The sequence below is a fragment of the Alligator mississippiensis genome, chromosome 6 (assembly GCF_030867095.1).
Source record: "Alligator mississippiensis isolate rAllMis1 chromosome 6, rAllMis1, whole genome shotgun sequence".
NCBI lineage: Eukaryota > Metazoa > Chordata > Crocodylia > Alligatoridae > Alligator > Alligator mississippiensis.
In genome coordinates, this window is record NC_081829.1 from 94,650,835 (window position 1) to 94,673,699 (window position 22,865).

General features: G+C 44.1%; 2 protein-coding genes and 1 long non-coding RNA gene across 7 annotated transcripts in view; 1 reads left to right on the top strand and 2 right to left on the bottom strand.

Annotated features, from left to right (window-relative positions):
* Nucleotides 1-1,210: 1,210 nt before the first annotated feature.
* On the bottom strand, nucleotides 1,211-6,721 carry LOC109282826 (uncharacterized). The gene is made up of 2 exons (XR_002089848.2): nucleotides 5,004-6,721; nucleotides 1,211-4,273 (listed from the first exon to the last, which is right to left on the bottom strand). It is a non-coding gene; the product is annotated as an uncharacterized LOC109282826 (long non-coding RNA).
* A 24-nt stretch (nucleotides 6,722-6,745) lies between these two features.
* On the top strand, nucleotides 6,746-7,685 carry BBIP1 (BBSome interacting protein 1). Its single transcript, XM_006270755.4, has 2 exons — nucleotides 6,746-6,854; nucleotides 7,224-7,685. The coding sequence occupies exons 1-2, from the start codon at nucleotides 6,809-6,811 to the stop codon at nucleotides 7,382-7,384; spliced, it is 207 nt and encodes a 68-aa protein (XP_006270817.1). The 5' UTR covers nucleotides 6,746-6,808; the 3' UTR covers nucleotides 7,385-7,685.
* Nucleotides 7,686-9,367: 1,682 nt separating this feature from the next.
* The window catches only part of PDCD4 (programmed cell death 4), a 37,238-nt gene continuing 23,740 nt past the window's right edge, over nucleotides 9,368-22,865 (bottom strand). For all 5 annotated transcript variants that reach the window (XM_059730183.1, XM_014594670.3, XM_014594676.3 and 2 more), the window contains 10 exons: nucleotides 21,006-21,305; nucleotides 20,383-20,477; nucleotides 17,407-17,520; nucleotides 16,980-17,201; nucleotides 16,558-16,655; nucleotides 15,279-15,393; nucleotides 14,132-14,239; nucleotides 13,044-13,154; nucleotides 12,061-12,200; nucleotides 9,368-10,070 (listed from right to left, as the gene is read on the bottom strand). In XM_059730183.1, the coding sequence (XP_059586166.1) occupies nucleotides 10,010-10,070; nucleotides 12,061-12,200; nucleotides 13,044-13,154; nucleotides 14,132-14,239; nucleotides 15,279-15,393; nucleotides 16,558-16,655; nucleotides 16,980-17,201; nucleotides 17,407-17,520; nucleotides 20,383-20,477; nucleotides 21,006-21,305 (1,364 nt within the window). In that variant the 3' untranslated portion in view covers nucleotides 9,368-10,009. The remainder of the gene's footprint in view (nucleotides 10,071-12,060; nucleotides 12,201-13,043; nucleotides 13,155-14,131; nucleotides 14,240-15,278; nucleotides 15,394-16,557; nucleotides 16,656-16,979; nucleotides 17,202-17,406; nucleotides 17,521-20,382; nucleotides 20,478-21,005; nucleotides 21,306-22,865) is intronic.

Genomic DNA, 22,865 nt, shown 5'->3' on the forward strand with positions numbered 1-22,865 from the left:
TGCATGCAGACTGGCCCCACACTGCTCTTCTGGCCCATGGGCCTGGAAGTTTGCTCACCGCTGGTTTTGAGATCCCCTGCGTACTAAGTTACACAGCAGCAAATACCAGTGATATCTCAGAAGAGACTCCCTAGTGAACACCCATCCTCTTGAACATGGCTGAGCTGCTGAGTGAGGTCCCTTTTGTTCCTGGTTTGCCCAGCACCTGCTCCCCTGCGTCCTAGGCAGACAATGTCCAGGAGCTCCATGTCTGGCCCAGAACTGCCACAGGGCTCCTGCTGACCTGCCCTTGCTACTCCTGCCTTGGAAACCTCCAATTCTACCTGCTTTGCAACATGTCTTGCTTGCACCTTTAGGAAAACTCCACTGATGTCAGCAGTTGCAGAGACACAAGCAGCTGTGCAGAGCTCTGCACAATTCCTTCTCCACCCACCCCACACGTGCACACCCACATGCTCTGGCTTCCACAAGTGCTGACTTCCAGCAGTTTTATTCCTACCGCTTTCCTTCTGACAATTCCTCTCTCTGGATGAGGACATGCTCTGCCCTTCTCCCATCTGGCAGCACTTGGGACCGTCTGACCCAGAATCTCTCCTGCCTCTCTTACCCGTCTCCTGGGTCTCAGACATCCTTTCCCAATGGCATCCATGCTCAAGAGAGCAGCTGCATCTTTTGACTACTAATTATTTTCTCTCTTATATTTAAGTATAGAAACCTAAGAGTGACTTTTGCAGGTAGTGTTCATGTTGAAATACATTATGGGGTAGTCTCCCTTTAAGGGATATAATGCATTTCTATTTGTAAATAATGCTCTAACTTTATTGAGGGTTTTGGGGGTTTTTTGCGGTGGTAAAAACAAATTGGCTGTACAGGGCAATAGCACACAGTAACTGGCATGGCATACTTCCTTGGCTGCCAGGCCCAGCTAAGCTAAAAGATCAAATGGAAAGTGTAAATGCACTGTTTTCATCTCACATCTGGCATGTGCATCTAGGCTTGCTGGAGGTGCCCAGAAATCTAAAGTTCTGAAAAAGATCAAATCAGCAGCAATGACCTTAAGTGTCTGTGGCTTGCTCTGTCCCTTTTTGTTCTGAAGCAAAGGAAAATTGCAAATCCAACCAGCTGTCAGGCAAGGTAAGTGCGTCCTTTACGAGCTGAGAGTCAACCAGTTCGAACAAGGTATTTTTCCAAGTCAATACTGCAAACAATATAAATGCACAAGAGATTTATTACAGGTAACCAACAACATACTGCATTTTTGCCAAGCATACCGTGGACAGGCTGGTCTCACAGCTGGACAAACTCCTACTTTTCTCTACAGTGAAACATTCAAAACAGAAGGTTTGAGTTTTCTCTATTTTGAAGGGGGAAAGGCTGCATTAAGGGGAAAACTGAGTTAAGCTTAAACAGGTGTTGATCGTCCCTATTAAAATCAGGCTGTCAGCACAGAAAAGAGCCTTTCTAACTACATGCAGGATGATTAATGATGTCTCACCTGGCACAGGAAAAGCATGTGATCTGCTGCACTGAATGAGCAGGGAGAATTTGAATTTGCATGGGGACCTGTGTGAGCTGCTGCACAGGGAGGTATTCAGGGGTATCTTTGAAATGAGACATACCCCAAAATTTCAGAGTAGAAGAGGGACAAAGGTAGCATAAGAATGCTGGAGCTCCACTGGTCCTGAGTCACCCGGTTCCTCAAATCTTTCTGGAATTTTATTACACTTTAAGAAATTTATTACAGTTTGTGTTTACAGAGCGTCTCTATTCTGAGAGCCCCCCTTGCCAAGAAGAACACCAATGATTGAAACGTCTAATAGGAACATCCCCAGGTTGCATATTTTTTTGCTATGAATTCCTTGCAGTTGCTATCAGCTCCAGAGGTAGCTGCAGAAGGAGGGTTAATACAAGCAAATCAGACTGCACTGATGTACAAGATGCTCTTAGTAGAGATGGGCATCTCATTCTCCCTTCAGTGCAGAATGCACTCCCTGGACACTTCATTAGCAAAGAGAACAACGATCCTCCTCCAAACTCAGAGCAGAGTTTTCTAATCTAAGACGCATTCGTGATTTTGTTGAAAGACAAAGGAACCTATGGGGAATGTGAAAAACAATGGCACCAGTTTGGACAGGATGTCTTTCTATCAGAGACAAAAGTTATAAGCTTGATGAATGCATTGATCAATGCATTACTGGGGGAGATTGCAGGGCCTGTGTTATGCCAAAAGTCAAATTAACAGATCAAAATGGTCCCCTTTGGCTATACAAATCTATTTATCGATCTTGTGTTTTCCAGAAAAACAAGACACAGGCATGCTGAACTGTAACTCCTGCACTCAGTTCTACAGTAAGTCACGTTCATTGACGGTTGGTCTCCACGTGGAAGCAGCATCCCAGGTGCCGTTGTACATGCTGACCTGTTTGGTGGGAATGCTGCATAAGGAATCAGGATGACTGCAACTGCTTTCACTTCAATACTGCCAACGTGATATCCCACACACAAGTGACAGGTCACCTGTGTCTCACAGGTCAACTCTGTAACTTTTAATTCCTCTCCAACAGCAAGGATGAAGGTGAATAAAGCTCTTCCACTCATTTGGTTCTGGTATCTACTGTTAGCCAAATGCCTCCCATCCACCAACTCAGCCAACTGGCTTGGGTCTATGAACGTTGCAACTCTGGTACAAGATCCACTGATGCACCACTTCATTTCACGCCAAAAGTACAGCACAAGCCACAGACTTTTTCCACCCAATTAAAGATATTGAGAGAGCAAGAGAAAGAGTGAGCGTGCATGCTATGAGGGGGAGTGAGAAAGTGGAATAATTAAACAATAATATGACAGACAGTGCATTTACGGGCAATTACGGCATGCCTCTGCTGGCGCTGTGAGGCACAAGGCCAAAGACTAAGTGATTTCAACTGCACAAGTAGAGCAATAATCGCCTGGAAATGCCTGTCTGGAGTATCTGGCTTGAGAATTTATACCTAGCAATGAGAGAGATCTCAGCATTCACTGGGCATTATTGATAGAGGTGGAACAGAAGGAGAAGTCCATCAGAAAGCGGTTTCTCAGGCCCTCCAACAAGAAGTTTGCTGGCATTTAGCATGAATGTAGCTCCCAGCCAGCAGGGGCTGAAGCACACAGCCTCTCCCTGTGGTGTGGCTCATTAGCAAATGACAAAGCCTTCCACCCTGCAAGGTGGGGATTTCCTTCAGGCTTTTAGTCTTGATGCTGCACAGGTTTCACCAAACTATCACATAAAAACACCAGTAAGTTTTAAAATTAACATCACTGAGTCAATCAGAAAATCCTTCACACCCCACCCACTGGTTCCACAAGATAAAGCCCACCCTTAGCTTCTGAGCACCTGTAGCTTGCTCTAGTCCCCTGGCTCCTCTCTAAGGGCTGCCCTGGGCTTTCTGTCTCCAGGCTGGTCTTGTTGCCTCATCCTAAATATGTCCATCAGCCCCCCAGCTTGGGGGCTAGAAGGGAAGGGAGCCTGCAAACAGTTCCAGGAAATACAGGACAAATAAACAACTGAAAAAACAGACGAGCAAACTCATTTTTAAGAGCCAATCCAGAACGTTATATACATGGCACAAAGCCATGTGGTTGCAGCACTTTATCTGATGATCAGTGCTCATGAGAAGAGCTTTCTACAAGCCAAGATGGAGAGAGAGCTGCCTGGGAAACTAACTTCTAGTTTGCAGCAGTTGCTTCAGGAACATTAGGCAGGTAACCCAGGGAAGACCATCACCCATGAAATGGCCCAGCTCTCTTGATACTGGCCGTTCCCCTTACCGCCCCACATTCTGGTGCCATGAAAACTTCCAAAACTGCATGAAATTACTCCAGAAACATGGTCTTCATTTCTAGCCTCTCAATTGTGGAGGGCAAAAAAAGAAAGACTGAAAACCTAAGTCTTCCAGGCCCCAAACTGGAAGAAAAATGAAAAGAATTCAAGAATTGTGAATTTTAAAAGACACCTCCTGACTTTTAGGTCTGTCTCATGATTTCAGAAGACCAAACTCATGATTTTTTTTTTTTTTTTTTTTAATTCTTGGGACTGGCAATGTGGCTACTTCCAAACCAAGTCTTCACCCACTGGGCATACATTTGACGAGAGCAGATGCTTCTCAAGACTTAAAATAAATGTTGTTTTGTATCTGTGGTGCTGTGGGGGCTTTCAGCAAGTGGCTGCAGTGTTATGGACCTGACTAGATTCCAGCTGGGCCTGTCTCTGTGCCATCTGCCGTTCTGAGAAGATCTGGGAAGGCAAGGAGAAAAACAAGCTTATCGTTTATAAAGTTATTGTGGGTTTTGTGGTTGTGAGGCTTTCTGCAACGTACAAGAATAACTTGTTTATGACATCACAAGTCTGAGGATGGTAACCAGAGAGCATTAACCTCATTCTTGGGTACTGGTCTCATGCTCGGAGGAACAAGAGGAGGTTTGCTGTTAAGGTTTTGGTTTGCATACTCGGAGAAGCAGCATGTGGCAAAAGCAAAGCTTGGAGTGAGGGCAGCAGCCTGGTGCTGCCATGAAGCCAGGGCCACATCCTGGCTGCTGTGTAATAACTTAACCAGCCAGCCGGGAACTGCCCTCTCATTAGAGGAATCAATCAGAGGTTGGCACGCAGTGCATTACCCCACTCACAGCATACAGTGTTTGCAAGGAATAGCAGGTGAGGACAAAGTACCTCTGCTCTCCTCTGGCAGCTGCAACAGCCTTTTGGGCAGCTCCGAGTACATGAGAGCAGCCTTCACCCAGCTGCACAGGCAGAGAGGTGTGCAGTCGTCCAAAAAGGTGGCTGCTTTTGCTTAGCAGAACCACGGTATCGGGCCTGCGACGTATGGACGAGTCATTGCACTTCTCTCATTTATCCTGTGTTTTCCAAGTAAGCAGGACTGGGACCAGGGCCAATCCTCCCCCTCTGTCATGTGCTGAGTGCTACTTGCCTAACTTGAGACTTAATCCTTTAGTATTTTTCAACGTACCTTGAAATCTTCCAAGGCTGCAAAACGGCACCCTCTCAGCTCCTCCTGCCTGCATCCCTCCCTCTCCGCCTTCCCTTCCACTTGATTTTAATGCAGCGTCTCTCTCCAAATGCAAAGAGGTATTTTTAAAACAAACCTAGCAGACACTTCTGGAAACAAACCCCAACAGCCCGTGCTTGGCCTGAGTCCTGGCAGCGTGTTTCCAAGAGGGCCCGGCTGGCATTTGGTTAGCCAAAACAATGGATTTAGCACAGCGTCAGATCCCAGCTCTGCTGCAAAATGCTCAAGTACAAATCAAGGTAATCATTGTTTCTTATCACAGAGGAAAACAAACCCTCTTGGCAGGAAACACTTGTTTCAGAAAGCAACACCCTGCATGGCCAAGATGCAGTGTGATGGCTGTAAATGCCCCTGCTTATATAATATTGGACTTCCAGCAGACATATGCACTGCAAAGGACAATCAGCTGGAAACACTTAACCTGGGAAATCAGCCCCAAAACCACCTGTAACTCAGCTTCTTGCTACTTCAAGACAAGTTTCCGCTAGCTAGCGTAGAAATCCTCACGGGCCCAACAGTGCTGGATTTAATTCAGAACTGGCCTTTGAGCTCTTTTTCACAAACGAATCTTTATCCACAGTGAAGATGTCGATTGTAACTGCGCGGCAATACAGTTGCAACTGGATCAGGAATCACAACTTCAAACATTACCGGCAGGAAAAATGTCTTTAAGCGATCCCCGAGGTGAATCTCATCTCCCTCGAAATCGACAGGGACACCCTGACGTCCGCGCGCCAGGCGCTTCATCGGGCAAGGAGGCAGCTCCGTGGCGGGAGAGCTTTGCAGAGCCATCCGCACCAAGACTGCAACCCGCGTTGAGTCGTATTTTACGCTCTGAACATCCTGACGCGGGTTCGCTTTTCCGTCACGCCGGCCCCGCTGCTCAAAGCGGTACCCCCCATGAAAGGCACAAAGCAAGACACTTCCTTTCGGCCTCTGGCGGCGGCTCTGCCGGCATCCAACGCGAGGAACGGGCGACGCGTCGAGTGAAGCGGGAGCCGGCGACCTGAGCGACCATCGGCTGGCTACCGCAGGCGGCCTCAAAGGGAAAAGGAAGCGGTCCTTGAACGATACGTGCGGACGGTTATCAGTGACTCTGGAAGAGGCGCTGCTCACGGGAGGCGAGACGCTGAGTCCGGGATCCCCCGTCATCCACGACCGAGGAGCCGCGGACCCGTCGCGGTGTCCGAGAAAGCGGCGGGAACCGCGTGGCCGCAGCCGGTCCGAGCCTGGAGGAAGGCTGAATTCTGTCGTTAAGCGTCACCATTTTTCACGTCTCCGGGTCTTCGCCCGCGCGTAATGACACGGCCAAAAAAAAAAAAAAAAAAAGCCGGTGGGAATTGCGGCACCTGCGTTTTTGGGGGGCGACGATGGGCTTTGCCGTGGCCCCTCGTGTTTCACGTGGACGCAACGGTGTCGGAGGCCCTCATCGCCCAGGCCGCGCTGAGGCCGGGGTCCTCGACACCCAGGGGCGCCCGCACCCCCCTGGGGGGGAAGCTGCACCCCTGAGGGCCTCGCCTACAACTCCCAGCGCGCCCCTGCGCAGAACGACAGCCCCCAGCATGCAGCGCGGCACGGACTACCACTCCCAGCGTGCTGCGGGGCGCGCCGCTCCCCTTGGTCCCGGGAGTGGGGCGCGCCGCGCATGCGCCGGATGCCTTGCGAGGAGGGCGGCCGGTGCTCGCCGCGCACGCGCCGTGACGCGCTTCCGCCTGTCTCCGAGCTACCCGGAAGTTGCCGCCACCATGCCCGAGGCCCGCTCCGCGCTGCGGGAGGTGCTGCCCAAGCGAGGTACCGGGCCGGGCCCCCACCCCCTCCGCGTTAATTAATAATTAATTAATTACCGTTAATTCAGTCATTTATTAAAATGAGCTGGTTCATATAATTATGATACGTAGATTCAGCGTCGTTACATTAAACCGCACGGAGCGCACGTGCGTTCAGGGCCGCAGCGCCTCTGATTTGCTCCGCTCCGGCTGTCACCCCGGCCCCCTGCGCCAACCCCCTTCTAGGAGCCCGGGTTTTGAACACGGCCTGCTCCCAGCCTCACAGCAGGGTGCCAATGACACGAGTTTCCCCAAAACCGTCTACGTGGCAGGTCCCGCCGTACGCGGCCTAGGGCCAACCCGCGCCGAAACCTCGCTTCTCTCTGGCCCGCAGGCCAGCTGTCGGTCGAGGACGTGGCGACCCTGGTGCTCTGCAAGCCCAAGCTGCTGCCGCTGAAGTCGGTGACCCTGGAGAAGCTGGAGAAGATGCAGCGGGCGGCGCAGGAGACCGTTCGCCGGCAGGAGATGGCCCAAAGGGAGGAGCCGCAGCAGTAATGAACAGGAGAGGGGGAGGGGGGCACGCATCGCCACTTTTCTCCTAGCGAAACGGGGGCACGCCAAGAAGCAGCGTCGTGGCTCCTGTGCTACGGCCTCTGCCCGCTCGTGTAGCGATCGCTGGGCAGCGTTAGAAATGGATTAGGGATAATCAGAGTTTGCATCTTCTTCCCGTGGGTGTGGATTTTGAAAGTGCGGCTGGACCCATCGTGCTTGGTTTTCATTTTGAGTTTTAGGGTTATTTTTCTCTCTCCTTTTTAAGTATAATAAAGTTTTATTAAAGTTAATCCTGACTTTATAAGAGTGAGACAGTGTCTTTATTTCTGCAACTTACTGCGTGAGGCTGCAGCTTTGCAGCTAGTCACTCTGATGTGTTGAAGTACAGGTACTCCTCGCTTAAGGTTGTCTCGTTGCTACGTTGCTGATCTATTAGAGAACACGCTCGCTTAAAGCCGCGCAGTGTTCGGTTATAACGCTCTCTGGCGGTCGCCTGCTAGTAGGCAACTACTGCGATGCAATTAGATTCGCTTAACATCAGCTTGCTTAAAGTTGCATTTTTCAAGAACGTAACTATGACGTTAAGCGAGGAGTAGCTGTCTCACATGCTCCCCCCCAGATAAAAGCCTTTCCCAGTAAGAGGGAAGGGAACAGGGTCACAGCTGCAACAGTCTTTAAGACGAGCAAAAGAGCAGGGAGAGGAGTGTGGAGCCAGGTTTAGAAGTGAATCCAGAAGGGAGACAATGAGCAGAGAATCAACCCTCTGAGGGTGTAATCAGCAGATCCAACCCAAAACAGCTGTCTGGAGCTGTGAGGGAAAGTGAGACTTGGACCAGGCAGATGGCATCCCTTGGTGGATTTCCTCCAGCCAGAGGCAAACATTGGAAGTCAGCAACCTTTTAGGCGTGGTGGCTCAAAATAACAGCACAGTCCAAAGACTGGCCCTGACTCTTGCTGCAGATGTGTCAGCTTCACAGGCTGAAATCTGCTTGCTAGGCTGCTGCCTCCTAGCATACATCACATTTTTTGACCATGGTCAGATAGCCAAGAGACCTCATAGAAGTGAATCCATGCACCTCCTGCATGCTTATCACCTGTCTAACTAGTGCTTCTGTAGCAGATGCAGACAACTCAGACTCTTTACTTACTGAACTATTATCAGTAGCCATTGCCAACTCCACAGGTAGAGTTAAGATGAATATTATCCCAGTGTCCTAGTTTCAGCTAAACAGACATTCTGGAGGGCAAAAGATACTAGCAGACAACCTTAACGGTATTAAGGATCTGATGCTATTAATCTATATATGCCTACTCACCCTACTCTGCATTTCTTCTGTGAAGAAACGGTTAGATGAATGATTCAGGAGCAATGGAAAACATCTGCTCTCTCAAAAATAGGTTTATAAAGATAAATGAGACCTGTGTGTGGTGCATTTCATGATTGAAGATTTCTCCGATTTGAAAGTCCTCAACATTAAAGACAAGTGGTCATCAGAATCTCAATCAGCTCGGGTATGTGTGGAGGTTGAGGTTGCATGAGCAGTTCTCTGCTTTCCACAATGAAACAATGGCAGAATACAATATGCAATTGTAATGCCCTCCTAGAGAGATCTGAATTTCCGCTACGTCTCAGTGAATCCATATGTGCATGTCTATGCCTAAGGCAGAGCTTGAAATCATCTGAATTCTAGAGCAGTGACAAGCTAGCCTTAAAACAGCGACTAAATACAACTTTCCATGGTTTACATACATCAAAAGCAAGGTAACTCGTATAGTTTAACGTAATAAATTGAAATGTCCTATTTTCTTTAAAAAAATGTAACAGGACAGCTGTGGGTTAGATGTAATGAAGAATAAATGCTATTGGAGAAACTGCACTCATGTTTACAGAAGTCGCTGGTAAAAAGAACCTGCTAGTTTAGTTGCTCATTCATCTGCAAATAATGAACTTTCCAGAATTGATTATTAAAAACAGCAGAAAAATAGTTTAACCAAGTGTGTTTTTTTTAATACATTCTACCAGAACTTCATTTTTCCAGTTATATAGAAAAAATAGATGTTCCAGCCACTATTTACTAGACTGGTCATTAAGACCAATCAGTATATACCCCTGGAAAAGACAAATGCATCTGATGACCAAGCCCCGCCATCCTTTTTTTAAGATTCTTTAAAACAAATAAACCATTTTTTCCTCCCAAAGCACAGTATTTTAACAGCAGCAGCCAAAGGTGGGTCACAGGAGCTCCACTTAACCCCTTCTATAAAGCTTCATATAAACCAGTGATTTTACTACAAAAAAGAAGAAAAAGAAAAACCTGTTCCTGAAGGAAAAGAAGTGGCAGTCAAAGGACAATGCAAACATGGAATGATTAGGTCAGAAACATATGGCACTTACAAAATGAGAGCTTATTTGAAGGCACCACCACAGATGTGGTTACTTGTTCTATTATATGCCCATAGAAAGAAATTTAATTCCTGAAGATAAATTTATAAAGCTATTTTAAATGATTTTTACCCCAAACAAGTATTTTTAAAAATATGAACTGTGCTAAGCAACTCTTTATGATTCAGTTGTAGAATATATATCTTCTTTTCCCTTTGAACGTCTGTGGGAGTCCGTTCTTATATTCAGTAGCTCTCTAGTTTGAAACGACCTCCATCACCTTCACTTACAAAACGCTTTCTTCCCCTGGGAAAACAAAAACCACCATGTAAAGACATTATTAGTTTCAAATGAGTTGCTCTTGGCTGTCCTTGTCCACCAGAGCTGAGGAGCCCTCGCTTGCATCACTACCTCCTCTGGGCACAGGAGCAAGATCACTTAGCTGATCACCAGCTCCCTCTAACTGTCATATAGCTGACTGTCTGAGAAGCCACGTCATCCAACCGAGCTCTCTAAACAGAACACTTGACTTGCAAATTTAGGCTTTTCAAAATGTGCCTTGTACGCTTTTATCTTACTTCCTCCTCCTGTAAACTTTCATGGGAACGTTGCTACTTGTGAAAGATGCTGGCTTGATATTTAGGAGACTGAAGTTCTTCGCATATTCAAAAAGCAGGCGTGGAACACATAGTGACAGGGCCTTTCAGAACATTTACTGAATTCTATTTTTATATTAAGTGAGTTATTACATTCCTTTTTTCCTAAAGTATAATCAATTCAACTCCTCAAAGACACCACCAAAGGCAATTTAAAGTGCCAAGTTTATGGCTGGTGGCTGCCTGGGAAGAGGATAAATAAGTTTTACATGCTGGTTTTCTTGTCATCAAAAGGAAAAGCTTCTGTATTAAAAGCCACATTGACGCAGCTCAAGTTGAAGACAATTGATTAACACCCCCCCCCCGCCAAAACAGTCCAGATCCATGCAGCATTTAAAATAGGCACTATAAACATACTACAGAGTGGCTGGAGGGGGCACGCTTTAATTAAAGTAGTTCTGAGCTGCTCTACTTAAAAGCGCCTGCAGCATCACATATACTCAGCCTCCCGTGCTTCAAAATGGTGGCAGGGGCGCTTTAAAGCTCATTCAATGCAAGTTAAAGCGTCCCCGCTGCCACTCTGAAGTGTAGGGATGCTGGATTCACATGACATGGAGGCTGCTGGACTCTGCTAATTAGAGTGTGTGATTAATTGAGTCTGCTCCGACACATGCTGATTAGCAGACGTCGGAGCAGAGGTCCATCACACGTATAGGTGCCATATAATCTGAAAGAGCAGAAACCCAAAAAACAAACCCTGGCTTCCTGAAAAGAGGACAGACAGTATGTTTAAAGCTGTATGCTCTATAGGGTGCAATGAAAAAAAAAAAAGAAGAATGCGGCCACACAGTAAACAGAACAAAACAAAATGCTGAACTGCCATCTGAGCAAGCATCATCTATCTATGCCTTGCACTCAATGCAGAAATAAGGTCATGGCATTGTAGATTATGTCACACTGCATACATCTACAAGGAGGAAAAGCTGATGCCGGATAAAAATTCTTATTTCTGGTATTTTCTTGACCTTTGATTGCTTGATTTAGCATCCTTGATAATGCTATCGCAGCTACATCACCACTCCAACACTATAAGCATGCTCCCTACCCCAAAAATTATAATAAAACTGAATTCCATCTTATGGCATCACTGTGACACCACAGAGGTTGTTGGCACGATTGGAACCTCTGTCACCTCTGTTAGCGGAGTAACTCAGCGGAGTAGTCAGTGCTGGACCAGCACTGCAGGGGCAATGGGCACAACAGGCGGGTTTCACCCTGTAAACAGCAGGCTGAGAGCAAGACTAGCGTTTTGGATACCACTCTAGGTTCTGAGAGTGGGCACAACCTCTCTTACCTCTGTTTAGCTGCCAAAGCTTGAGTCTCTTTATGCCCTGTCCTTTTCAAACCTCTCCCTAGTAAGTCTTTTCTTTCTCACTCATGGCTCTTTATTCCAGCCCTATTCTCCCTACCTAGTCACGCCTAACCTTCCCCCCCACACCTCCCCAAGGCTTCTCATCCCAATTCTTCCCCCTAATCCTTCAGCCACTGTATCTCCACTTTTCCAGAGCCGAAATTCCGTCCCCATTAGGTTTATAACATTTTAGATTTGAAGCTATGTTCGGTTACTTAGTAAGAACGGTTGGGCAGTCTTAATAATGACAAGTGCTATCACCATTCAGCTAGAATTATAAAGTACATACCTAGAAGGACAGAGATCTCTCAGAGGTTTGGAAATGATACCAGCCTGGAAGCATTCTTCTACAAACCGCTCAAGCACCGAATAAGAGTGTGGCACGTCCAGGTTAATATCTGGTATTTCACGATAAATTCGTTCATAACCCTGCAATGTCAGATTTAGAATACCGATTTCAATGTTTTGCTATACAAGCTTCCCTTTTACATTGTCAGAGCAAAATAATCCAAGCAATAATTCCAAGAAATAAAGTTTTTAATAAGCCAGCTCAGTGTAAGGCTAGCACCATACCAGGCAAGCAGGCATATTATACCTACTAAATAGAAGAGCTACCAAATTTTAAGGCTCTTAAATGATGGGGCCAGAAAGTGGCCACGGTAAAGGACACATACAGTGCAGTCTTGTAGGTGGTGGCATGGAAAGGAAGACAATAGCTATGGACTTGCACTACTCCTTCCGTACAAGTCAGAAGAATTTGGGCTTCACTTCCTCAATACAGGCACTGAGCTGATGCAAGAGGGAAAAAAGCCTGCTAACAGGTACAGATTTACTTCTCTTCTTAAGAGGCCTGGGGAAACTAACAGATGGGTCCCTGTCTGCTCTGATAACATGCATGCATTACTTGTTTTAGGCTTGTGACAAAACCACAAATAACTGATGTGACCAAATACATTATTTTTAAAGTCCACTGTAATTAACTCAATTTTGGCTGCCTCACTTATGAACATTATATTGCAACATTAGGAGGAGTTAATTTTTAATGCTCTCCTTACATAATTCTGTAGGTAGACATCTCCCACTTTCTTGGCAGAACATGTTTAAGTATCCTAAATTTTGCAGGTCAGTAAGGAATCACTGCCCAGAAACAAAGCTAAATCAGTGGATCACCATCATAGTTGAGGAAGATTTAAAATAAAACTGTCCTTTGAACAACCTATAAATGCTTTTTTGATTTTCTATTTCAAGTATACTTCTGAAAGACATACTTACTCTTCTCATTTGGTCCAGAGTAATAACAGAAGATGTCCACAAGGATTTCAGCAAATCCAGCATCATTTTAAAGGTCTTTTCCCCAGTTGACTCCAAAACCATTACAACTGTCTAAAATAAATCAAGTATTTAACCAATGCTGAACATACATCTTGTAAACATGACAAATGAGAAATACTATGAACAAAGAACTATGCAGCTTCCACGGCAATACATCCGGCTGTCAAAAGTACTTTGTGTCTTATCAATGAAAGGTATGATGGAAAGAGTCTTTGGATAAGGATACAAGGCATGAAAACCTACCATAGGTATTTGTTATAGGCCACCAAAATGGAAGAAGAAATAACAAAGTTTCTGTACTATTTCTAGAGGTGCTATAAACCACATAACCCCAAATTCATGCATCAGTTAGAGCAGCATTACAGATAGCTGTTTTCTGAAACTACACATGCTAGACACCTGTATGAAGAATTAAAATCTACTAGTATATGAAGGGTGTGACAAGACCAAAACTGAGGAACTGTTTAGACAATTCCTTGAACAAGTTTATAAAAAGAAAATTTAGTGTGAATAATCAGTATTATGATCTCTCAAAATTGGAGGAAGCAGCAGGGAAGCATTTAAAACTATACCACATAAACTAGGAACTATACTAGAAAACAATTCTCCACTGACAAAGGATCATTTGTATCGTCTAAGAGAAATGGTAGACACCGATTAAAACAGCAACCCATTTGTCTGAAGTCTGGTGCAATAGCTCATGGCTCTGACACCAAGGATGTCTTGATTTAGCAGAACTGAAGCATTTTCTTGCTATTCTCCCATAGCAAGAAAGCCACGTACAAAAATATACAACTATCCAATAACTGACCCATTCTTGAGGTGAATCACTTAAAAGTTCCTGAATGCACAAACCCAAGTCAAAAAGCACAAGTTTTACTTGGAGAAATTTAGATATTCTAACAACATCAGAACTTAGGAGATGAACAACAAATTCTACTTATGCCATCTGCATGCCTTCATCAAAAAAAAAAAAGCCAGCCCGCCTTTATTATGCATAATCAAAAGTATTCTGATTTCTGTCTTACTTCGTACACAAGTTCATGGTGAAAGTGGGGTACTTCTAGTTCTTGAAGGCAACGTTCGGCTTCAGATACGTCTCCAGAAAGCAAATATTCCTTCAGCAACATATCAATCTATTGAAATAAATAAATAAATAAATGCCTGCAACTATGAGGAATAATTTAACAAGTTGATAATTCATTAGTCAATTGCATCATCTGGCAAAAAGTTACTCTCTCACACTGCAACTATTATTTTGATAAAAAATAATCTTAAGCTGTAAGGACTTTACAGCATGTTGATGTTGTATATGATAACCATGCATATACAAATGTGAAATGCTGTTTAATAGGTTCGAGTAGTCATACCCATGTTAAGATGTCCAAAATTCAAGTTTGTTACTCACCCCCCACCACCAAGTCCTGTCCACCTCATTCATTTTTCATTACTTGTGGCAGTATTAGCATCCTCTAGGCAAGTCTGATTTATAACCTGAAAATGATAGGCTCCTTTCTTTAAATTCCATATTGATATCTAAAACAGTACTTCCCAAACTGTGGTTGGTGAACTACCGCAGGCTCCCTGCACCCTCTTTTCTGTTAAAAAGTTTGATGTTAAGTGTGCATAGCCATTTGTGAGAAAAGTGAGGGTTAACAATAAACTGGCTATCCAAAAACTATTTGGGATCTGCTGACCTACAGCATATCCAAAGCTTGCTCCCTATCCTAATACAGTGAGTTATTACATTGTTTTAACTAATACCGTTTGAAAACCCACCTTCATCCACAAGGCCAAAAGGAATATTCATTAAAATACTGACATTCTCTCCCTTTGAATTCCTCAAGGCTTCTCATCTTGAATGAGCTTACCTTATTTAGATGGTAAACTTATAAAACTGCAGTTGCACCTCTGCATTCATTCACTACATAAAATATACATGCATGCTTTTATGCCAGCACCGAACAATATCAGAGAAGGCAGCTATTTCAACTAATGCAATGCTCAATAGCTGTTGTTTAAATTAGACACATGCACTTCAAAATAGTAAAACACCATTTAGTCGCAAAGTAAAATATGCTTCTTTCCTCCATGCTAATAAATCAGTATAAGCTTAGGTAGACAATATAGGCAGAACACACCCCAGTAGGAAACAGTTTTGTATGGATTTGTTACCTCTTTAACGAGATGTTTTACAGATTGCTGTCCACCTCCTGATCCCCACACGTTGTCTATACGCTTTCCACCCTTTGTCACACTCAACAACACAGTAGCTCGGTCCAATGCAGCTCTATAAAGCAAAGGTGGCAGAGAAAAAGATCACACGAGAGAGAAAGGAACATATAGACAACATTTGGTTCTCTAAACCTTCTTTGAATACTAAATGCAGTACCCTCTCAACATCAGGGACAACTTAGAGCACATACTCCCACATCCTGTCAGGAAAGGTTTCACAAGATAGATGGGGCAATCCCACCGCACAGATGGCTTCATGAAGTGGCTGTAGGTCTCACTCCACAGAAAAAGACATCAACCCACCATGCGTATATAGCAGCACATATGCCATTCCTGCTTAGATGGGTTGCTCACACTAAAATCAGTCAGCCCCAAGACAAGGGCTCTGCAGGACACTTCACATTAACCATCTGGGAACTGGCATTCATCAGGAAACATCCCTGAGATCTTTTCTCCACCAACTTTCCTCTTTCAGCTGCAGCGTATTCAGGCCAGGCCATGCAGCAGCGGCAGGCTACTGAAGTTCTCAAGGCAGGGCCTGAAACATTCCCCTCTAACGGGAATCCAATCGTGTCCTCTGCAGAGTAGTACAGAACCTGGAAACCTTAATATCCAGCTGACAGCTGGGCATGTAAACCTTCAAAAGGTGTTGCTAAGCCCAGATCACCTCGATGTGGGTGAATGGTTTCTCCACTAGAAGTATTTCTCATGTTTGAGTCAATATAGTTCAGGAACCTCTTTGAGGCCCAGCAACACAAAGTACTTCAGTGGAGAGGCAAAAACCAAATGTTTCCAGTGATATGGGAATTGGAGAACCTTCCCAGTATACTGACAAGCAGGAGGAACTGGCTGTGAAAAAAACCCCAAAAACCTAGATCCAGCTGAACTACCATGTACCCAATTTAGGGCTACCCCCCCTCTTTGTAAGCACCTGGGGGAGCATTAATCTATTCAGCATTAATGAATTAACCAAACATTAGTTAAACCTGGTTTAATTGCCCAAGAGTCAAGTCAACTAAACACTAAATAATATACTTTATCCCAAGACTTAGGTTTAGTCACTTCAGGTTTCGTGACAGACTCCCTCTGGTAGCATTTTTTTTTTGGAATAAAAATAAAAGTGGCCACACCTAGTTTACTTTAAAACCCTAAATTACTGGTGTGCCTGGGTCAGCATTTGGAAATGAAAATTATAACTATAAAAAGCAAAATCGCTTACCGAGCTTGGACACAATCCACAGTGCCTTTGTAGCCATCTATGTAAGTATTGCTTAAAATCCCATCTCCAACAGCTCTTGCAATAAACTGGCCTACCAACTGTGAGAGAAAATAAACATTTCTAATGCATATGTAGTTTCACAGGACCTTGAAGTGCAAGTTGTTTAGTTACTCATGCTTTACTTAAATATTTTTCCTACTTTACTTTTTTTTAATGAAACATCTCAAATGAAAGAGAAAGAGTTTTGGGAGCTAGCAAGGAAAGTAGAAAGAGAAATAAGTTTACAGTCCAGACTAACATTTTAAATATAGTGTGCTTTTATTTCATTATTCCATTTAATTTCAGACCATTGAACTGATCATCATCAACTGTGGATTTTAAAAGAAAGATTTTGCCTCTTGTACAACCCGTTACGTGCATACCTGCGGTGCTCTGGGCGAATCCAGCGCCAGTTCAGGTAGCTCTTGAAGAAGTCTATCAAATGATTTTTCAACATCAGTTTTGCTGACTACTGTTCCACAAAGGTCAGACAGCAGCTTAGATGTCATTTCCCTGTGACTAGCCTTCCCTTCCAGTGCCAGTGACACTGCCAATACTGGCACACTACATTTCATTTCACCAAGATGTAAATCCTTCAGCATCTCCTAAATCCAAGTTGAAAAAAATATTTCAATTGTTTTGCACTAGAATTAAAGCTATATATGTATTGCTACAAGAACAGAAGGATTTTTTGGGCACCTTAACTGCACGTTCATATCAACACCTCCATAATCTCAAATCTCATCTCCAGCTCGTTGTGGTTCGCATGCAAGTTACAGTATTTTAAAAAATGCAAGCTGTCTGACATACCGCAACTTCATTAGTATCTCCATGTTCAAAATATTCCTGTATAATTGGTGTTAACGTTTTTTCAAATGCTCTTTCATCCAGGGGTAGAACAACCGTTTCATAGACACAATTCTCCTGTTTAAAACAGAACAAAACCAAAAACTTGACATCCTTCTCTGAAAACTGCTCTCTCCTCCCCAGTAGCAAGCCAGCCTGTTTTCCCCTCAAGTCCCAGGCACCTGCATGGCCAGACAGGCACAAGCATGTAAAAACCTGCAAGGAGGAGAGGACAAGCCCTCTATTTTCAGCATGTCTGTCAGCTTCAGGCATTTCGAGGGGGGGGAATAAAAAAAAAAAAAAAAATCACACAGCAAGACATCCTGAGCACCAGGGTGTAACAGTATAAACACAATATTAAAAACCAGGCCTCTAACAAAGCTAGTGCTTCCTCCACCTCATTGTTTCCTCATGGACTGGCATATTAATTATTCAGCACATAATATTCCATAAATTCAGGTAGAGACTGGTAATAAAATGGGTTGAAACAGCAAACCAGTTAGCCAACAAAGCCTCCTACTAGTGCTAATTCAGGACAGTAGATGTACAGGACAGAACTTGTTAGCTTTCCAAAAAGCAGTTATCCTGGACTCTCATAATTAGTCAATCCCAAAGCAATCAAGGGGAAAGAGTGCATTTTGGAAAATACGTAATGCTGCCTGATGTGGAAGGGAAAGAAGAAACAAGCTGGAAGGGAAGCTACATCTGAAAGTGGGCATTTGAGTAGTGAAGAACTGAGCCCTTCTCTCCGTTCCCAATTTTACAAGACACCACAGTACTCGTCTTTTCAATACCTCTTTTTAGTTAGTAAAACATATCCCCTCGAGTTCTGGCATACAAAGTAGACAGTGGTATAAAGTGTTAGGAGAATCCCCCAATTTCCACTGTCAGACCCATTCTCTTACAAAGCGGATCATAAAGATGGATTTCCTAGTTCTAATGTACTTACCACACTGACGAAGTAAAGTCTTGCAACCTGGCATCTGATTTTATCATGGTTTACACACAAACACACACACAGTTTGTACAATTAATACGTTTGCCTTGTGTCTTCAAAACTATGAACAGAGGGTGGGGAAAAAGCTGCAGACAGACTTAAGCAGAAAGCTGCTACTGGCTTTGAACTTGCATCCACCTACTATTTTGTATGCGACTATGAAGTTAATAGGCATCTTAGGCCCCTGGCATATGTTCATTTAAAAGGTACCAAGGGATTTGATCTTTGATCTTAACACTTGCACCTCCTACCATGCCACAATTGTGTGACAGAAGGAGCAACTTTGGAATCAGGGATCAGATTCCAATCCCACCTCTTCTATTTGCCAGGGCAGGATCCTGGGCTCCCACTGCACCAGCAAGTTGAAAACTAGGTGCCTGCTGGTCCAGGGCTAGGGTAGACAATCAGATGACTGACAGCCCTGTCCCCCAAACCTACCACATGTTCAATTTAAGGTGCCAGACAAACCATCCATTAAAAGATGTTCAACATTATTATTTACCAAACAATTTTAAGGCTAGTCACCATTTTATAGCACCTTAAATTGGGTTAATCACAGTGTAAATGTAATGTGTAGAGGGGGATTTTATAAGCAGCATCAGAACTATAAGGCCATGTCCACACAAGCAGAGGTGTGTATTTGCAGTGGCACAATTAGAAGCAGCACAAATTGGTGTCACTGCTTTGTGCCGCAATGCACACCCCTGCCCGTGCATTTTGCAGCGCGACACAGTGTCCAGCCGCTCCACGTGCCGACGACACACACAACACGACTGGCTAGGGCACAAGGGCCTCAGTGCAGGGCTAACTGGCAGGCAGCCCCTTGCTGAGGCACCCTGTGCCCCAGCCAGGTGGGGAGTGGCACGTGGAGATGGGGGAGCAGGCAGCCCTCCACGCACTGCAGAGCCCCTGTGCTGGGGCGGTGTGCCTCAAGAAGAGGGAGCAGGCAGCCCTGAGCCAGCTGATCCTGTGTCTTGAGGCACACTGCATGTGCCTCGGCCTGGAGGCTCCGCAGAGCAGGCCCCAGGGTGAGGCATACGGAGAGAGAGGAGCAGCCAGCCTAAGGCTGCCTGCTTCCCCATCTTGAGGCACACTGCACCCCAGCCAGCCAGGGACTGGCTGGCCAGGGCACACGGTGCCTCAGTGTAGAGGATCCGCAGTGCACAGAGACAAGGGAGGAGGCAGCCCTGGACTGCCTGTTCCCCTGTCTCTGCATTTGTCCTGGCACACACCACTTTGGCATGCTTTCGCCACTTATTTCTTCAGGTCATTTTGCTACCGGGAAATCCCAGTAGCAACTTTTGCCCTGGCACTGCAAGTTATCAGCACTGCACATGCTTTAACGTGCAACACGTGCAGTTTGTGATGCTGCAGAGGTTTGCAGCACCACAAGCTGCATGTCTGGATCTGGCCTTAGTGTCCAAGTACTGAAAAAAAGATTTTTCTTCTCCTTGTTCTCAATACCAGCGTCTCCCTCCAAAATATTGCTGCAGTATATAAAAGACCCTGATGCTTTATTGCAGAGACAATAAAAATACTTATAGACTTAGAGAAATTCCTCTGCATCTTTCTTCTAAAAGCCAACCAAATCAGTGTTTTATACGTATGTAACAAGCTAAAAAAAAGCCTTCTTCCTTTAATGTCAGGATCAATTATGCAGAATTAAAAAGCTTGTCCCTGCAAGCTGGTGGGCACCATAACCCTTATCTAACAGAGCGTTTAAAAATGTGAAGCACAAATATTCTCACTGAACAAATCAAGGCAACCCTAACAGGCTACACTAGCCTTTCTTCACTGTAACTGGGCCTACTTATATGCTTACAGTTAAGGATATATTTTTATGCAGGCCAGAGCATTCAACATCTCACAGGACCATGCTTCACAGCAATTAGACAACTATTTCTACCTTACACTTCCAGCGTGTACAACAAAAACTTGCTTACCTGGTCATCGTCATAGTTGGGATCTTTAACATCCACTTCCTCCACATCATACACTTGCCCAGGTGTTCCCCAAACACCTTTACCACCTGCACCACCTGGCAAAATGGGAGACAATGGAGGGGGAGGAGGAAGAGGGACACTTAGTTTCAAGCTCCACCCAGTATTTCCATACTAGAATACCTTTGGACCCCAAATACAATTTAAGTCTTTCAATATGTGCAAAAGGCAACTGAAGGGTTTGCATAACATGATTTTCCCACCATTAGCCATTGAGGTCTGCACTACTTTGATGAGAATGCTACCACCCGAGAATGCGAGAAACACTGAAATACCTGTTAAGTTTGCACCAGCAATGTTTATGTTACTGCATGTTTATGATGGAGTACATCTCTGAACATTATAATCTACTAAGCGTCTACTATCTTAAAGAAATAGTTAATAATGCTTGGTATAATAAATGGCATACACACCAGATTCCCCTATTACCACTACCTGCAGTTCTCATCCCAGTACTACTATTATACAGAGGAGAACAGAATGGACAGTTTTAAGGGAAAATAAACTCCAATAGAAACAAAACACAACTTACACTATGGGTAGCCTCCTTAGTAGGTTACACTAACCTTTTTTGGGTAGTCCCCTTCCCTTCCCAGATCGGGATCGTCTGTCCAAAAATTTTCCTTTTGGACTAGTTGGTACAGTGACTCCACTTTTCACTGCCTCCCCATTATCGCTAACCGAGTCTCCTCTCCCAGAATCTCGAGAAGAATTTTTTCTCAAGCGTCTCTTTGCTTTAGCATTAATTTTAGCTTCATTGATGGATGATGCAGGTATCCAATTTCCATTGATCTCAGGCTTTATTTCCTGAGTGCCACCGTTTTCTTCATCACCAGAAAATGGAGTGTCACTTAAATTATCCAGGTCTCAAAAGAGAAGAGACACAGAAATACAGTTACTACTTTAAAGTTAACTTAATGAGTCAGGAAAAATGTTCATCTTGCTTAAGTGCTTCTGTTTAAAATGGAAAGCCTGAACTATAAAAGTTTAGAGTTAACAGAGAGCACCTGACCGAAGAGAAACCAAACCATTTCCATACATGTCCAAGTAGGGGAGTAAAGCTTCCCTTTTTCTTCCCTCCTTGAACTACCCAAATTCTTTGACAGAGAAAGAATTGAGGCTGGGAGAGCAACTGAAGAGACAGTTTACAAACAATACAAAAAGAGGTTCTTTTATGAATGATGGAACAACTGGAATCTCCAGTAGGCATGCAAGCTGTATAGTTACAATCCCTCTGCATACTCACTTCTTCATTTAGAAGCAAACCTGTGCAATAGGCATCAAGAGCAACATTAGTATAACGCTCTAGCAAAATGAAAAATTCATCTTCTAAATCATCAAGATCTCCTTCAAGATAAGGAATTAAGTACAGACCAGCAGTTAAGGAAGCACTGACTTAGAACTAAGATAGCGTGAATGCTAGAAAGAATACACAGAGATTAAAACTGGAAGTTTTTGCAGGGTCTCTCCTCTCCCGTTATCTCCAGGACATCAACTAACCAAACAAGATTCTCCTCCGCACCATCAAAAATAAAAATGTTCAAAAGAATATATTCAGACTGAAAATTTCTTTTCTACCTGGGAGAACTCTTAACATCTCCGATTTCTCCTTTGCCTGATGAAGGGCGTGTGCGCCCGAAAGCTTGCAAAGAAAAAAAAAATTGCAGCTATTTAATCGGTCTAATAAAAGATATCATCTCAGCCCCGAGAGTTTTGTCTGAAAAGTCAAGCGCTTGACGCACCAGTTGCTTTTGCACCTCAAAGGCAGTTCTGCATATTGAGGATTTGCAGCGTCAGGTCCTTTAGTATTATTATTATTATTTTTTTATACATCCTCATGTAGACCAAAATATCCACATCTGCAGACCCTTACCTACTTAGCCACTCTGGCAAAACCCATTAAAGGTAGACCTGCCCTTACACTGGTTTTTCTCCTTCATCTGCAAAAAAAAAAAAGAGGCAGTCCCAAACTTGGAATTTACGTTGGGCCCATACTGCATATCTTGGATCTCTGCACACTCCATATGAAAAGACAGGTCAGTTAATTACAGAATCAAAAGGTTTCATATAGATCACACAGTTGTTTAGAATAGCCTACTGCAGTGTAATTAAGAAAACTCATCTCTCGTTTCCTTCTCCACTCTCTACCAACTAGTTTCAAATCATCTTATGTTGCTGGAAATGTATATAATCCCCTTTTCTCCATTTTGTGTATTTTAAAAGCAGCTACACATCACAATAACCAATTCTGTGAAGAATAACCTCTTACAAAACAAAATGTGCGTAAACGAGTAATTCAAAGATATGCAAAAGTACCAAAAGTATGCATTATTTCATCTTAATAATGACTGATACACCATTAAGCTGCATGTAGTTATAGTCCCTCTGCATACCCACACCTTCATTTAGAAACAAACAACCATCTA

What these genes read in the sequence shown, in the direction of transcription:
- BBIP1 (XM_006270755.4), top strand. Translation starts at nt 6,809, where the DNA reads ATGCCCGAGGCCCGCTCCGCGCTGCGGGAGGTGCTGCCCAAGCGAG. An exon ending in GGAGGTGCTGCCCAAGCGAG is followed by an intron (nt 6,855 to 7,223) that starts GTACCGGGCCGG and finishes TCTGGCCCGCAG; the next exon opens with GCCAGCTGTCGGTCGAGGAC.